Source organism: Coregonus lavaretus, assembly GCF_964263955.1.
Source record: "Coregonus lavaretus genome assembly, chromosome: 1".
Lineage (NCBI taxonomy): Eukaryota > Metazoa > Chordata > Actinopteri > Salmoniformes > Salmonidae > Coregonus > Coregonus lavaretus.
The window spans coordinates 28,668,843-28,686,173 of NC_139988.1; the positions used below are offsets into that span (position 1 = coordinate 28,668,843).

Below are 17,331 nucleotides of genomic sequence, written 5' to 3' on the forward strand. Positions count from 1 at the left end.
TACCCCCCATGGGAATCGAACCCACAACCCTGGCATTACAAACGCCATGCTCTACCAACTGAGCTACATCCCTGCCAGCCATTCCCTCCCCTACCCTGGATGACGCTGGGCCAATTGTGCGCCGCCCCATGGGTCTCCCGGTCGCGGCCGGCTACGACAGAGCCTGGATTATTCTCAAGTAGATTACTAAGAAAAGCCCATCCCTTGTTTAAAAATTGCCTTTTTACATTTGTTCAGATGGTCATTTCTCCTTTTTGATTAATTGAAAATTAAACCGTTCAAAGTATCTCTCTTTTTCAAACAAGCAATGCAGAGCTGGTTACAATTTCAATTTCATCCCCCAGAAATGATAGAACAAATATTACAACAAATATTATGGTTGAACGCAAATGTACGGGTTGAAAAATACCTGTATTTATGGAAATATGTTTGAGAAAGGTATTTTGTTTGTAAATTATATTGTAAATTGGAATGGTAGAGTTATGTCTTTCATGGAGCTATCGCAAATATATGGGAAGGTCTGCTCAATCCAAGATTACAACCAACTGATTACAGCACTACCCCAAAAATGGAGGAGGTAGGTGGCAGAGGGAAAAGGTAAGGAACTGGACTGTCTGCCCAATATAAACAATCAAAACTGGCAGTGGAACAAAAATAGCATAAATGGGAAAGTATACCAGTTTCATTTGAGGACCAGGATGTTGACAGCTGTGCCCATCCTGGTCCTCAAATGAAACTGATGTACTGATTCCATGGCACAGTGTATATAAAAATTATGCAAGATTCAACACTTCGTGCTTTTCAGCTAAAATTATTTTACAGAATTCTTGCCACCAACAAAATGTTGAATATTTGGGGCATACAACCATCGCAGCTCTGCAGAATTTGTTGCGAGGATACAGAATCAATAGAACATTTGTTTTGGTATTGCCCTCAGGTAGCCTGTTTCTGGTCTCAGGTTCAGGAATGGTTGAAAAAGCTTAATATTAAACTAAAATTGACCCTAGAAATAGCATTGTTCAGAGATTTGGAGAGACCTGGTCAGTGAATCACTAATACTCTTAGTAAATGTATTTATCTTCAACTCGCAATCTGCAGATTCTATTCGATTAGATATATTAAAATGTTATGTTTAACATCACAGCATAGTTGAAAGATATATGGCACGTAGAAATCCGAAGAGGCTGGCCAGCAGAGATAGGTGGGATGGGCTGAGGGAAACTGAGGGTTGGGATGTGGAACTGGAGACAAGTGGGAGTGAAGTTGCTGGCTGGGGAGAAGAATGACGGTCAAAGATAAAGTCAAAAATAAAGTCAAAATAAACAAAGTTTAAATGACTCTAAACAGGAACATTGTTACATCCAATGCCTGTTTGCCTGTGGCTGATGCCACACAAGTGCTTGTAACCACGTACACATGCACACACACGCACTCGCATTCAAGCACGCACACACACGTACTGTAACTAGTGCCACACAAGTTACACCCTAATTTACATGGACAGGTGGGGGATTCCCAAACCTAGCCTAATGCCTTGAAAGTAGCTTTCAACTCAAGATGTTGAAGAATTACCCTTATAAGCTCAACATAAAGCAACTATAACTATTCCTCACAGATTTCCTATTAAATTACTATGTAATTATATGGATTCCTACTTGTTGCATGATATATTATCATTTAATAGATAGAATGGAAACAATTTTGTCAATCTGAAAACACGGTTTTAATTTGGACCAGAATATTCAATTGAGATCTTCACAAAGAGACAGAAAGACAGAATGACACAGACAGGCACACAGACAGAGAGATATCTGCACATCTGCATGGCATTTCAGATGTATTAATTTGGTGCAAAGTTCTTAAAATGTTTAAACATTAGAAATTGATTTTTTTACTTAAAGATTCCTCTGGTGAGTTTTATTCACAAAACACATACACATTTCAATGTTTAACACAATCAAAACAGTAATTGATGTCATACTGATACTTATTTTGTTTACCTCTTTGATACGTTTTCTTTTGCAGAATATTAATTGTGTGTGTGTGTGTGTGTGTGTGTCTGTCACGTAGAGCAGGTAGCTTAGTGGTTAAGAGCGTAGTGCCAGTAACCGAAAGGTCGCTGGTTCTAATCCCCGAGCCGACTAGGTGAAAAATCTGTCAATGTGCCCTTAGTAAGGCACTTAACCCTAATTGCTCCTGTAAGTCGCTCTGGATAAGAGCGTCTGCTGAGTGAGTAAAATGTAAATGTAAATGTATACCAATTCCAGTACCCCCAATGGTAGCCCTGGACAAAGCACACCTGATTCAACTTGTCAACTCATCAGCAAGCCCTCTGAGTTGATCAGGTGTGTTTGTCCGGGGCTACAACAAAAATGTGTTTTGTTGGGGGTACTGGAGGACTGAAGTTGGGAAACACTGATGTACAGTGGCTTGCGAAAGTATTCACCCCCCTTGGCATTTTTCCTATTTTGTTGCCTTACAACCTGGAATTTAAAAGAACAAAATTATTTTTGGGGGGGTTTGTATCATATGATTTACACAACATGCCTACCACTTTGAAGACGCAATTTTATTTATTTATTGTGAAACAAACAACAAATAAGACAAAAAAACATAAAACTTGAGCGTGCACAACTATTCACCCCCCAAAGTCAATACTTTGTAGATTCACCTTTTGCAGCAATTACAGCTGCAAGTCTCTTGGAGTATGTCTCTATAAGCTTGGCACATCTAGCCACTGGGATTTTTGCCCATTCTTCAAGGCAAAACTGCCCCAGCTCCTTCAATCAATCAATCAATTTTATTTTATATAGCCCTTCTTACATCAGCTAATATCTCGAAGTGCTGTACAGAAACCCAGCCTAAAACCCCAAACAGCTAGTAATGCAGGTGTAGAAGCACGGTGGCTAGGAAAAACTCCCTAGAAAGGCGAAAACCTAGGAAGAAACCTAGAGAGGAACCAGGCTATGAGGGGTGGCCAGTCCTCTTCTGGCTGTGCCGGGTGGAGATTATAACAGAACCATGCCAAGATGTTCAAAAATGTTCATAAGTGACAAGCATGGTCAAATAATAATCAGGAATAAATCTCAGTTGGCTTTTCATAGCCGATCATTAAGAGTTTGAAAACAGCAGGTCTGGGACAGGTAGGGGTTCCATAACCGCAGGCAGAACAGTTTAAACTGGAATAGCAGCAAGGCCAGGCGGACTGGGGACAGCAAGGAGTCACCACGGCCGGTAGTCCCGACGTATGGTCCTAGGGCTCAGGTCTCTCAGTTGGCTTTTCATAGCCGATCATTAAGAGTTGAAAACAGCAGGTCTGGGACAGGTAGGGGTTTCGTAGCCGCAGGCAGAACAGTTGAAACTGGAATAGCAGCAAGGCCAGGCGGGTTCCGCTTCAAGTTGGATGGGTTCCGCTGGTGTACAGCAATCTTTAAGTCATACCACAGATTCTCAATTGGATTGAGGTCTGGGCTTTGACTAGGCCATTCCAAGACATTTAAATGTTTCCCCTTAAACCTCTCGAGTGTTGCTTTAGCAGTATACTTAGGGTCATTGTCCTGCTGGAAGGTGAACCTCCGTCCCAGTCTCAAATCTCTGGAAGACTGAAACAGGCTTCCCTCAAGAATTTCCCTGTATTTAGCGCCATCCATCATTCTTTCAATTCTGACCAGTTTCCCAGTCCCTGCCGATGAAAAACATCCCCACAGCATGATGCTGCCACCACCATGCTTCACTGTGGGGATGGTGTTCTCGGGTGATGAGAGGTGTTGGGTTTGCGCCAGACATAGCGTTTTCCTTGATGGCCAAAAAGCTCAATTTTAGTCTCATCTGACCAGAGTACCTTCTTCCATATGTTTGGGGAGTCTCCCACATGACTTTTGGCGAACACCAAACATGTTTGCTTATTTTTTTCTTTAAGCAATGGCTTTTTTCTGGCCACTCTTCCGTACAACCCAGCTCTGTGGAGTGTACGGCTTAAAGTGGTCCTATGGACAGATACTCCATTCTCCGCTGTGGAGCTTTGCAGCTCCTTCAGGGTTATCTTTGGTCTCTTTGTGGCCTCTCTGATTAATGCCCTCCTTGACTGGTCCGTGAGTTTTGGTGGGCGGCCCGCTCTTGGCAGGTTTGTTGTGGTGCCATATTCTTTCCATTTTTTTAAATATTGGATTTAATGGTGCTCCATGGGATGTTCAAGGTTTCTGATATATTTTTTATAACCCAACCCTGATCTGTACTTCTCCACTGACCTGTTTGGAGAGTTCCTTGGTCTTCATGGTGCCGTTTGCTTGGTAGTGCCCCTTGCTTAGTGGTGTTGCAGACTCTGGAGCCTTTCAGAACAGGTGTATATATATATACTGAGATCATGTGACACTTAGATTGCACACAGGTGGACTTTATTTAACTAATTATGTGACTTCTAAAGGTAATTGGTTGCATCAGATATTATTTAGGGGCTTCATAGAAAAGGGGGGGAATACATATGCACGCACCACTTTTCCATTATGTACTTTTTAGAATTTTTGAAACAAGTAATTTTTTTTCATTTCACTTTAACAATTTGGACTATTTTGTGTATGTCCATTACATGAAATCGAAATAAAAATCCATTAAAATTACAGGTTGTAATGCAACAAAATAGGAAAAACGCCAAGGGGGATGAATACTTTTGCAAGGCACTGTAGAGTGCAAAGTCATTTCTACCATTATAATTAGGCTGAGAGCTTTTGAGTTTGAGCTTTTGTTCAGTCATTCATGTTCTATTACAGAATTCAACTCCTTATAGTGTTATATTCTACAATTCTAGTTTGCTAAGGATTTAATTAGCTGCCCTTTGGGATGTCATCAGTCGGAATCAGTTGAATGTTCAATAAATGACGTGTCATGGCGTCACAGTACCATACAAGTGGATGGAAATGGATGGAGATCTGTACTTCTTCATAGGGTGTTGAGGTCTGTGGATGCGAGATCGTTCCTCTAGAAACAGAGTGTTCGTTTTAGCTCACCAAGTGCACCAGGTGGGCAGAGTTTGCACATTTGAAATCATTTCATTATTCCTAAAGTTAAAACTCTGCCCAAACGGTGCACCGGGCTATGAAGCACCTATAGCTGGGAGGGCAGTGTTGAGACATAGGCATGGATGTCCATATCTCCCTCCCTCCATATCTCCCTCCCTCCCTCCCTCCCTCCCTCCCTCCATCCATCTCTCCCTCCCTCCCTCCATCTATCTCTCCCGCCCATCATCCCACCAGAGCGGGTTAAGGTTTCAGCCACATTTCAGGTCAGCCATGGCAGCCAGAGCAGCATTCCACCCTGGAGACCCCATCACTCCACCACCTTAGGAGAAACACACACACTATTACATTTACATTTTAGTCATTTAGCAGACGCTCTTATCCAGAGCGACTTACAGTAGAGTGCATACATTTTATTTTTCTTCGTACTGGTCCACACACTCAGCTGAGAACAGAATTAACACATACACCTGAGCACTATATACGACTACATACTGTACATTAATTCACTTACTTAAGAATGGAACACACACACACACAACTGAGAACACACACTCACTCAAACATTTTCTCCTGTCACAGAGTACACAAAACTGTGTCCATTTTAGTAATTCTATTTCTTTGTGTTGCATATGAGAACAGCTGCAGTAACAGCAGTAACATATCCCCATTGACCAAGTTATCTTATCTTAGAGAAGTTGTATCTAACACAGTACAAAGGTCCAAAAGTCACATCACTGTACACCTCCAAAAATCTGGTGCTAAGTGTAACACACTCGTGCAGATACTCACACAGACACACACACACACACAGATGTAGGGTCTTAATTTGATCACTCTTTGGTTGCTGAGAATTTGCAAACTTTTGTAGTGTATTTGAGTTTTATAAAGGCTTCCAAAGTTTGTCATTTCCATTTTGACATTTCAGACTTGATTATATACCCTACAAAAATGTCCATTAATTATATTCGACATAATAATTCACAGTTCCTGTTGCTGCAGGATTATTTTCCTGCTGTAGCAAACTGGCTCGAATGAAGATCCTACATCAGTACACACACACACACATACATTAGAATGACTAGGAGCTGGCATCAGATAGAACTCCAATAAACCATTTACACCCAATCACAAACCTGGATGGGAGCCGCTGCCACAAAGATAAAGCCCTTTGATTGGTGAACGGTAGTCTGAAAGGGAGGGCAGAGGTCGAGCGAGGTAGAGCTGATCCAATGACATTGCTCCGTGGAAGATATTCTGTGGAGGATAAAATACCATTCTACATAAACCCAAGTCCAATTTGCCCTCTTCTCCCTAAAGTGCACTCTTGTTCAATTCCCCACAATGATCTAAAAGCATTGGATTGGTGTGAGCATGGGCTAGGAAGAGTTTCAACCATATTCCATTCCATTGAACCTCTTAGCCATCAAAGTAGATTAGGGAGTTTCTGATAATATGGATTTGCTCTAGGCCTAGATCCATGAGAAGGGGGGGGGGAATAGATGATTGAAATCAGGGAACAGAGGGAACAGTAAGGGTTTAGGGCATAACTTTGCTAACCCTACTTCTCATTTAGGCATGACTAAGAAGACAGGGGCTTTGACTCACTCATCCACGTCTCTATGGTCGTCCCCTGATGGGGAACTGAGAGAATGGAAAGAACAGGACTGAGTGAAAAAATGAGTAATGGAATTGAGTCCGTGAATGAGTAGATGAGATTGAAAAAGTGAACATAGTCAAGCTGGTAATAAACTTGGGACTTACTAACTGCACTAGTCTTAGACTTAAATCTTTAAACTGCACTTTCAGAGTCCATTCATCGGCTTTGTGAAAGCAGCAGTGTAAAAGCGCACAGTAGTTTAAGCATGCAAAATGAGCCATGAACGAGAAACAAGTGCTTGAACTACTTTGAATAGCAGATATGAACTTTGATTCTGACGGACAGTATCATGGTAACTGTTGGTAACCATAAACCGTTCAATGCCGTTAGTTAGCACACATACACACTCTCTCTCTCTCTGACGAAAAAAAGCAGGAGGAAGAGAGCACTCCTATGTAAATCACTTCCTGGTTCAGAGCCTGTGTTTTGGTGGTATGCATATCAGTTTCTTGTATAAATCCATGCTACTTCCCAGTGGAACACTATCTACTCTACTACTAGCTATTCGCAAATCGACTTGAAATATAGATATGCACGTACATTCTGGATGTGAACCGTCACACACACAGACATTTTCACACACACAAGCACACATACATACCCCTCCAGTTAGGCCAAATATCCTCTCCAGGTCAGGGGGAGTCAGGACGTCTTTGCCAACGATGGAGGATTTGAACCCAGGGGCATACTGCTCAATCCAGCTAAATGCTACACAGATACACAGAGACATAGTCAGTTTCATATAGGTTCAATAATGCCTGTGATGAGCAGTAAAATGTTATACAAAATCTACTGAGGATGAACACTTTCTGGGTGGGTGACAATGTTTTTGTTACTAGCATCAGTGGCAACTGCTCTAAGAGTGTCTCCACGTGTGTGCGTGTGTGTGTCCGTGTGTGTGTGTGTGCGTTCTAACCTGAGTCTGCGAAGGCCTCTCTGTCCTGTTCTGTCCACGCTCTCCCTCCCTCCAGACGATATGGAGTAAACTGGGTGAACAGCGACACCACATGACTTCCAGGGGGCGCCAGTGTTGGGTCCAACACCGATGGAATGGTCATCTCGATCATGGGCCTGTAGGGGAGAGAAAAGGAAGAATGTGTGTGTGTGTGCGAGCGTGCGTGCAGTATGTGAACCTGTATGGACATGTGTGTGTCCCTGGATGTGAGTGTGTCCGTACGTGCGTGCCTGTGTGCGTGTGTACCTGGACGAGGGCCGTCCCTCCTTGCAGTCTTTGTAGGCTGTCTGTAACACCTCCACACTCTCACAGTTAAGGTGGATGGAACACTGGTGGTGTGGTCCAGGCTTGCCGTCTGGTGTGGGGGCCGCTAGGAAGTCAGGAAGCTTATCCACTGCCACTGTTACAGAGAAAAGAGAGCAAGAGAGTGAGAGAGAGAGCGAGAGAAAAAGAGAGAGAGAGAACAGAGAAGAGATAAGGAAGAGAGAAAAGTGATGAGAGAAGAGAGAAGGAGGTGACAAAGACAGAGAAATAGGGAAAAAGAGTGAAGAAAGAGAGATATAAATAGAGTCCACACCAGTGGCGACCCGCCATTCAGGGCAGCTGGGGCAGAGCAGCTCAAGCCCTGGTTCACCTGGAGAAGACTGACCCCAAGAGAAACATGTAAGAAGGGGTGTGTTCTGATGAGCCTCTGTTGGCTGTCATGGACAAAGTGGAGTTTTTAATTAATACCTGTCACATATCAGTTCGCAAAAAATGTAAAAAATAAATAATAATTGAGATAATAAAGCTGCGTACAAACATGGTCTCTTTTTAGCTTTCTTGAGTAAGGCAGCTCCAAAATGCAGGTGTTTCAGCCTAGCTCAGTAAAATACGGAGCGTAGGGGTTGGTAATGTTCTCTAGTTGCGCTGTGATTGGCTCAGTATTCTGTCACTCATGGGGACACCACAGCACCGCAAAATCTACAGGAAGAGCTCAAAACTTCAAGTCCCTTGGGTGCTGCCATAGATTTACATTAGAAATCCCCATCCAAGAAGGCTCAAAGTCATTGGTCACCGATAAGATGATGTCAAATCACGTTATATCTACCGTAGCTTTGATTGGACTGATCATGTCAACATCATACTTTCAAAATCTTAGCTAGCAAGCTAGACAAGCAGTCATCATCATGAATCAAGTCAACAATCTACTGGCAAATCCTTTTCAATCCTTGTCATAAGAAGTGAAATTATAGATAAAACGTATCAGTGCTCATCGGTCTAGGGTCTCTTTTCCAAACTTAAAAGGATAAACATTCACAGACAACATCATGGGCCAGAAAAGGTTGGATACATTGGCCATGCTGTCAATCCAGCATGACTTCTGCCGCGTTCAAAACAACTGGAAACTCATAATTGGGAAATCTCAGACTTCAGTGAGTGCAAGACAACTGGGAACTTTGAAAAAAACGAGCTCCGACTGGGAAAATACGTTTTGAACGGTCATCAAACTCGGAATTCCAAGTCGGGAACTCGGGCCTCTTTCTAGATCTCCGACAAGAAGATCACTGACGTCATGATTCAACCTTGTTTTTTTCAGAGTTCCCAGTTGTCTTGAAAGCACCATAAATCCAGAGAATGCCAGACATTGATGACAAAGTTTGATGACAAAATTTGCCCACAACAGGGACCGCCGCACCACCTTCCTGTTCAAGTGATCACAGAACAACAAGGTGAGTCCAAAAATGTATTGTATGCTGTTGCATTATGATGTAATATGCCAGGGAGATATGTATACTGTAGCTAAGAAAGTAATACTAAGTGTATGTTGTGTAGTAAGCTGTTAGTAGCCCATGTGCCTCACGCTAATAATTTGGTCCCTTTCCCCCTCTTAACTTAGCCTACTGTTCTGACTTGGTGGTGCACATGTAGCCTATAGCCTGTTTTAGAGAAATGTAATCATTGAATATTGTAAGAGCTTTCATTGTCTGCTTATATGACCCCTTTATTTATCCTACGGTTCTGACTTGGTGTACAGAGAGAATACTGTAAGAATGGCCCATGTTCTGAATTCTGTCGCTGTACATTTCAAAAGTGCTGAACAAATAGTTATATTGACTACGTCCGTCCTAGCTCGCTCATTAATATCTTAATCGAAATTACGGATTGCCTCTTATCCGCTCGTCGTTCTCTAATGCCATAGTTTGTACATCTCAATTGTCAGTAGAAACCACATTTGTTTAAGCATGTCAGCCATATCAGCTATGTTTTAAAAAAAGGCAGTAAATGAGTCTGAATGAACTGTTTCGCTGCCAGACAAGGCTCCGCTGATAGCCAGGTGTAGCAGTGGTAAGGTGTTGGGACTGCTGTTGGGACTCTGCTGTTGGGACAGCTTTATGTATATATAATATAATATAATATGCCATTTAGCAGACGCTTTTATCCAAAGCGACTTACAGTCATGCGTGCATACATTTTTGTGTATGGGTGGTCCCGGGGATCGAACCCACTACCTTGGCGTTACAAGCGCCGTGCTCTACCAGTTGAGCTACAAAGGACCACAATGTAGGCCCTAACAGTTTGTGGGCACCATTTGTCACCATTATAGAGCAATTAATGTATTGTTTAGTGTTGTGTTGTGTATTGGCTTTGCTGGCATGCATCTTAAAAACATTTTTTTTGTTTGCACCACCAACATTTACATGCTAAAATCGCCACTGGTCCACACATACACAACTCGCAGTAAACTACATTTCTTAACCCTCTAGATTCTAAGCCCTGTCTAATCTAGTGGAGGGGGGGTTCTAAGCGAACATAAGGAATTTTTTTAAGATGGTCATACCAAGGATAACTTAGCTATTTGATTTTGAATTTTAAGACCACTAAAGGTATACAAAAATTTGATGAAACATTGAATTTGACATTATTGCTATTAGCCAATAGAAACGTGTTGAATAACAGGTTCACTACATGGAACAACACATTTATCTACATCCCTATTAGTGAGCATTTCTCCTTTACCAAGATAATCCATCCACCTGACAGGTGTGGAATATCAAGAAACTGATTAAACAGCATGATCATTACACAGGTGCACCTTGTGCTGGGGACAATAAAAGGCCACACAACACAATACCACAAATGTCTTAAGTTTTGAGGGAGCGTGCAATTGACATGCTGACTGAAGGAATGTCCACCAGAGCTGTTGCCAGACAATTGAATGTTCATTTCTCTACCATAAGCCGCCTCCAACGTCGTTTTAGATAATTTTGCAGTACGTCCAACTGGCCTCACAACCGCAGACCATGTGTAACCACGCCAGCCCAGGACCTCCACATCTGGCTTCTTCACCTGCGGGATCTTCTGAGACCAGCCACCCGGACAGCTGATGAAACTGAGGAGTATTTCTGTCTGTAATAAAGCCCTTTTGTGGGGAAAAGCTCATTCTGATTGGCTGGGCCTGGCTCCCCTGTAGGTGGGCCTGGCTCCCAAGGGGGTGGGCATATGCCCTCACAGGCCCACCCATGGCTGCGCCCCTGCTCAGTCGTGAAAATCCATAGATTATGGCCCATTTATTTCAATTGACTGATTTCCTTATATGAACTGTAATTCAGTAAAATCGTTGAAATTGTTGCATTTATATTTTTGTTCAGTATATTTATCCCATTATTTTAGGCACTAAACTATCTCCATATACACTACCAGTGAGAAGTTTGGACACACCTACTCATTCAAGGGTTTTCTTTATTTTTACTATTTTCTACATTGTAGAATAACAGTGAAGAGATCAAAACTATGAAATAACACATATGGAATCATGTAGTAACCAATAAAGTGTTAAACAAATCAAAATATATTTTATATTTGAGATTATTCAAATAGCCACCCTTTGCCTTGATGACAGCTTTGCACACTCTTAGCATTCTCTCAACCAGCTTCATGTGGTAGTCACCTGGAATGCATTTCAATTAACAGGTCTGCCTTCTTAAAAGTTAATTTGTGGAATTTCTTTATTTCTTAATGCGTTTGAGCCAATCAGTTGTGTTGTGACAAGGTAGAGGCGGTATACAGAAGATAGCACTATTTGGTAAAAGACCAAGTCCATATTAATGCAAGAACAGCTCAAATAAGCAAAGAGAAACAACAGTCCATCATTACTTTAAGACAAGAAAGTCAGTCAATACAGAACATTTCAAGAACTTTGAAAGTTTCTTCAAGTGCAGTTGCAAAAACCATTGAGCACTATGATGAAACTGGCTCTCATGAGGCCCACCACAGGAATGGAAGACCCAGAGTTACCTCTGAATACTTTCCAAATGCACTGTATACTTCCATAAATTTGTGAGGCCTGTGGACATCCTAGAGCAAAACAACTGACATGTACGTGTTCGTGAGAGTCATATTAGTGTGTAACCCAAACTGTTCGGACGCTACAGACAGAAGTTGGCAAATCGGCTGTACCGAGACTCTTGTGTGGGATCATAGAGCAAAATGGAGAACACCATCGTGTTCATGAGCGTCTTTCTGTTCGGACACTACAGACGATTTTGTGAGAAGAGAAATTTTCGGGATGTCTCATGGTCTGACAAACACCGCTCTAGCTCTGTCACCTTGCACCGCAGATGTGGTATTGTTACATAGGCGGATGTGGTGAATTGAGACATATCCAATGCATAAAACACATCTCTCTAGCTTAAACTGACAGATTTTATGGGGCTGTTTTTATTATGCTAATTAGATTTTCAACCTTAGGGCAAGTAACATAATAAGTTGCATGGACTCACTCTGTGTGCAATAATAGTGTTTAACATGATTTTTAAATGACTACCCCATCTCTGTAACCCACACATACAATTATCTGTAAGGTCCCTCAGTCAAGCAGTGAATTTCAAGCACAGATTCAACCACAAAGACCAGGGAGGTTTTCCAATGGTTGCAAAGAAGGGCCCCATCTATTTGGTAGATGAGTAAAAAAAAAATGCATGGTGCAGTTATTAATTACACTTTGGATGGTGTATCAATACACCCAGTCACTACAAAGATACAGGCACCCTTCCTAACTCAGTTGCCGGAGAGGAAGGAAACCGCTCAGGGATTTCACCATGAGGCCAGTTACACAGTTTAATGGCTGTGATAGGAGATAACTGAGGATGGATCAACAACATTGTAGTTACTCCACAATACTAACATAAATGACAGAGTGAAAAGAAGGAAGCTTGTACAGAATAGAAAAATGACAAAACATGCATCTTGTTTGCAACAAGGCACTAAAGTAATACCGAAAATTATTTGGCAAATAAATGAACTTTTTGTTGTGAATACAAAGCGTTATGTTTGGGGTAAATCCAACACAACACATCACTCTTCAAAGTTTTTTAGGATAAAAAGAAACGGAATAGAGCTATACACAGGCAAAATCCTAGAGGAAAACTAACCTTTCAGCGGGACAATTACCTAAAACACAAGGCCAAATATACACTGGAGTTGCTTACCAAGATGACATTGAATGTTCCTGAGCGGCCTAGTTACAGTTTTGACTTAAATAGGCTTGAAAATCTATGGCAAGACTTGAAAATGGCTGTCTAGCAATGATCAACAACCAACTTGACAGAGCTTGAATAATTATTAAAATAATAAAATGGGCAAATATTGTTCAATACAGGAGTGCAAAGCTCTTAGAGACTTAACCAGAAAGATTCACAGCTGTAATCGCTGCCAAAGGGGATTCTAACATGTATTGACTCAGGGGGTTGAATACTTATCTAATCCAGATATATTAGACGAATAACTTTGAGGCTATTAAAATCATTTTATTCTGGAAAAACCCCAGGGCTTGATGTCCTACCGGTAGAGGTATATCAAGCAATTTTTTAATATACCCAAAGCTCAATTTTTAGCTTGTTTTAATTAATCCTATAGGAATGGTAGTCTGTCAGGTACTCAGCAGGAAGTTCTGATTTCACTATTACTAAAACAAGACCCAGATGGCAAATCTTATATCTAAAACACTGGAAGCCTCTTACACCGAATTAAAAAGGTTTTACTGGGTATTGTTCATCCTGATCAGACAGGTTTTTTACATGGACGATACATTGGAGACAATATACGACAACTACTTGAAATAATAGAACAACATGAAACGTCTAAGAAGCCAGGCCTGGTATTTATAATGGATTTTGAAAAGGCCTTTGATAAAGTACGACTGGATTTGGTGAGTCTCTAATTCAATAGGTAAAAGTAATGTATAGCAACCCCAGGTGTAAGATAGTATATAATGGCTACTTCTCAGAGAGTTTTGAACTGTCAAGAGGAGTTAAACAAGGGTGTCTGCTGTCACCATATATATTCATTATGGCCATCAAAATGCTAGCTATTAAAATCAGATCAAATAACAACATTAGGGGATTATACATCCAAGGCTTAAAAACAAAGGTGTCTATGTATGCCGATGACTCAAGTTTTATATTAAGTCCGCAAGCTCGATCCCTGCAATGTCTCATTGAATATCTAGATAACTTTTCTGGCCTCTCTGGACTCAAACCCAAATATGATAAGTGTCCCATATTACGTATTGGATCTTTAAAAGACACAACATTTATATTACCCTGCAGTTTACCTATACAATGGGCTGACGGTGAAGTAGACATACTTGGTATTCATATCACAAAATATGAGCTCTCCACAATGAATTTCAATAGAAAATTCAAAAACATTGACAAGATCCTGCAACCATGTAGAGGTAAATACCTCTCTATTTATGGAAAAAAAATTCACTGACTAACTCGTTATTCATATCTCAGTTTACTCACTTACTTATGGGGCTGCCTACTCCTGATGACTCGTTTTTCAAATTATATGAGCAAAAAATATTTTGCTTTATCTGGGATGCTAAACCAGACAAGATAAAGTGTGCCTATCTATATAATGAATATGAACTGGGTGGGCTGAGATTATTAAATATAAAAGCACTAATCCTCTCTCTAAAAGCTTCACTTATACAAAAGTTTTACTTGAACCCAAAATTATTTACATTTTACATTTTAGTCATTTTAGCAGACACTCTTATCCAGAGCGACTTACAGTTAGTGAGTGCATACATTATTTTTTTTATTTTTCATACCCCCCATGGGAATCGAACCCACAACCCTGGCATTACAAACGCCATGCTCTACCAACTGAGCTACATCCCTGCCAGCCATTCCCTCCCCTACCCTGGATGACGCTGGGCCAATTGTGCGCCGCCCCATGGGTCTCCCGGTCGCGGCCGGCTACGACAGAGCCTGGATTATTCTCAAGTAGATTACTAAGAAAAGCCCATCCCTTGTTTAAAAATTGCCTTTTTACATTTGTTCAGATGGTCATTTCTCCTTTTTGATTAATTGAAAATTAAACCGTTCAAAGTATCTCTCTTTTTCAAACAAGCAATGCAGAGCTGGTTACAATTTCAATTTCATCCCCCAGAAATGATAGAACAAATATTACAACAAATATTATGGTTGAACGCAAATGTACGGGTTGAAAAATACCTGTATTTATGGAAATATGTTTGAGAAAGGTATTTTGTTTGTAAATTATATTGTAAATTGGAATGGTAGAGTTATGTCTTTCATGGAGCTATCGCAAATATATGGGAAGGTCTGCTCAATCCAAGATTACAACCAACTGATTACAGCACTACCCCAAAAATGGAGGAGGTAGGTGGCAGAGGGAAAAGGTAAGGAACTGGACTGTCTGCCCAATATAAACAATCAAAACTGGCAGTGGAACAAAAATAGCATAAATGGGAAAGTATACCAGTTTCATTTGAGGACCAGGATGTTGACAGCTGTGCCCATCCTGGTCCTCAAATGAAACTGATGTACTGATTCCATGGCACAGTGTATATAAAAATTATGCAAGATTCAACACTTCGTGCTTTTCAGCTAAAATTATTTTACAGAATTCTTGCCACCAACAAAATGTTGAATATTTGGGGCATACAACCATCGCAGCTCTGCAGAATTTGTTGCGAGGATACAGAATCAATAGAACATTTGTTTTGGTATTGCCCTCAGGTAGCCTGTTTCTGGTCTCAGGTTCAGGAATGGTTGAAAAAGCTTAATATTAAACTAAAATTGACCCTAGAAATAGCATTGTTCAGAGATTTGGAGAGACCTGGTCAGTGAATCACTAATACTCTTAGTAAATGTATTTATCTTCAACTCGCAATCTGCAGATTCTATTCGATTAGATATATTAAAATGTTATGTTTAACATCACAGCATAGTTGAAAGATATATGGCACGTAGAAATCCGAAGAGGCTGGCCAGCAGAGATAGGTGGGATGGGCTGAGGGAAACTGAGGGTTGGGATGTGGAACTGGAGACAAGTGGGAGTGAAGTTGCTGGCTGGGGAGAAGAATGACGGTCAAAGATAAAGTCAAAAATAAAGTCAAAATAAACAAAGTTTAAATGACTCTAAACAGGAACATTGTTACATCCAATGCCTGTTTGCCTGTGGCTGATGCCACACAAGTGCTTGTAACCACGTACACATGCACACACACGCACTCGCATTCAAGCACGCACACACACGTACTGTAACTAGTGCCACACAAGTTACACCCTAATTTACATGGACAGGTGGGGGATTCCCAAACCTAGCCTAATGCCTTGAAAGTAGCTTTCAACTCAAGATGTTGAAGAATTACCCTTATAAGCTCAACATAAAGCAACTATAACTATTCCTCACAGATTTCCTATTAAATTACTATGTAATTATATGGATTCCTACTTGTTGCATGATATATTATCATTTAATAGATAGAATGGAAACAATTTTGTCAATCTGAAAACACGGTTTTAATTTGGACCAGAATATTCAATTGAGATCTTCACAAAGAGACAGAAAGACAGAATGACACAGACAGGCACACAGACAGAGAGATATCTGCACATCTGCATGGCATTTCAGATGTATTAATTTGGTGCAAAGTTCTTAAAATGTTTAAACATTAGAAATTGATTTTTTTACTTAAAGATTCCTCTGGTGAGTTTTATTCACAAAACACATACACATTTCAATGTTTAACACAATCAAAACAGTAATTGATGTCATACTGATACTTATTTTGTTTACCTCTTTGATACGTTTTCTTTTGCAGAATATTAATTGTGTGTGTGTGTGTGTGTGTGTGTCTGTCACGTAGAGCAGGTAGCTTAGTGGTTAAGAGCGTAGTGCCAGTAACCGAAAGGTCGCTGGTTCTAATCCCCGAGCCGACTAGGTGAAAAATCTGTCAATGTGCCCTTAGTAAGGCACTTAACCCTAATTGCTCCTGTAAGTCGCTCTGGATAAGAGCGTCTGCTGAGTGAGTAAAATGTAAATGTAAATGTATACCAATTCCAGTACCCCCAATGGTAGCCCTGGACAAAGCACACCTGATTCAACTTGTCAACTCATCAGCAAGCCCTCTGAGTTGATCAGGTGTGTTTGTCCGGGGCTACAACAAAAATGTGTTTTGTTGGGGGTACTGGAGGACTGAAGTTGGGAAACACTGATGTACAGTGGCTTGCGAAAGTATTCACCCCCCTTGGCATTTTTCCTATTTTGTTGCCTTACAACCTGGAATTTAAAAGAACAAAATTATTTTTGGGGGGGTTTGTATCATATGATTTACACAACATGCCTACCACTTTGAAGACGCAATTTTATTTATTTATTGTGAAACAAACAACAAATAAGACAAA

The 17,331-nt window shown here is 40.9% G+C and overlaps 1 protein-coding gene across 1 annotated transcript; it reads right to left on the reverse strand.

Annotated features, from left to right (window-relative positions):
* Positions 1-5,202: 5,202 nt before the first annotated feature.
* On the reverse strand, positions 5,203-11,132 carry LOC311132964 (pyridine nucleotide-disulfide oxidoreductase domain-containing protein 2-like; the record flags this gene model as incomplete). The annotated part of the gene is made up of 6 exons (XM_084166360.1): positions 5,203-5,334; positions 6,149-6,269; positions 7,274-7,380; positions 7,589-7,743; positions 7,874-8,027; positions 11,129-11,132. 6 exons carry the CDS (start codon positions 11,130-11,132, stop codon positions 5,264-5,266), a joined length of 612 nt encoding a protein of 203 aa, XP_084022486.1. The 3' UTR covers positions 5,203-5,263.
* Between the last annotated feature and the right edge of the window lie 6,199 nt (positions 11,133-17,331).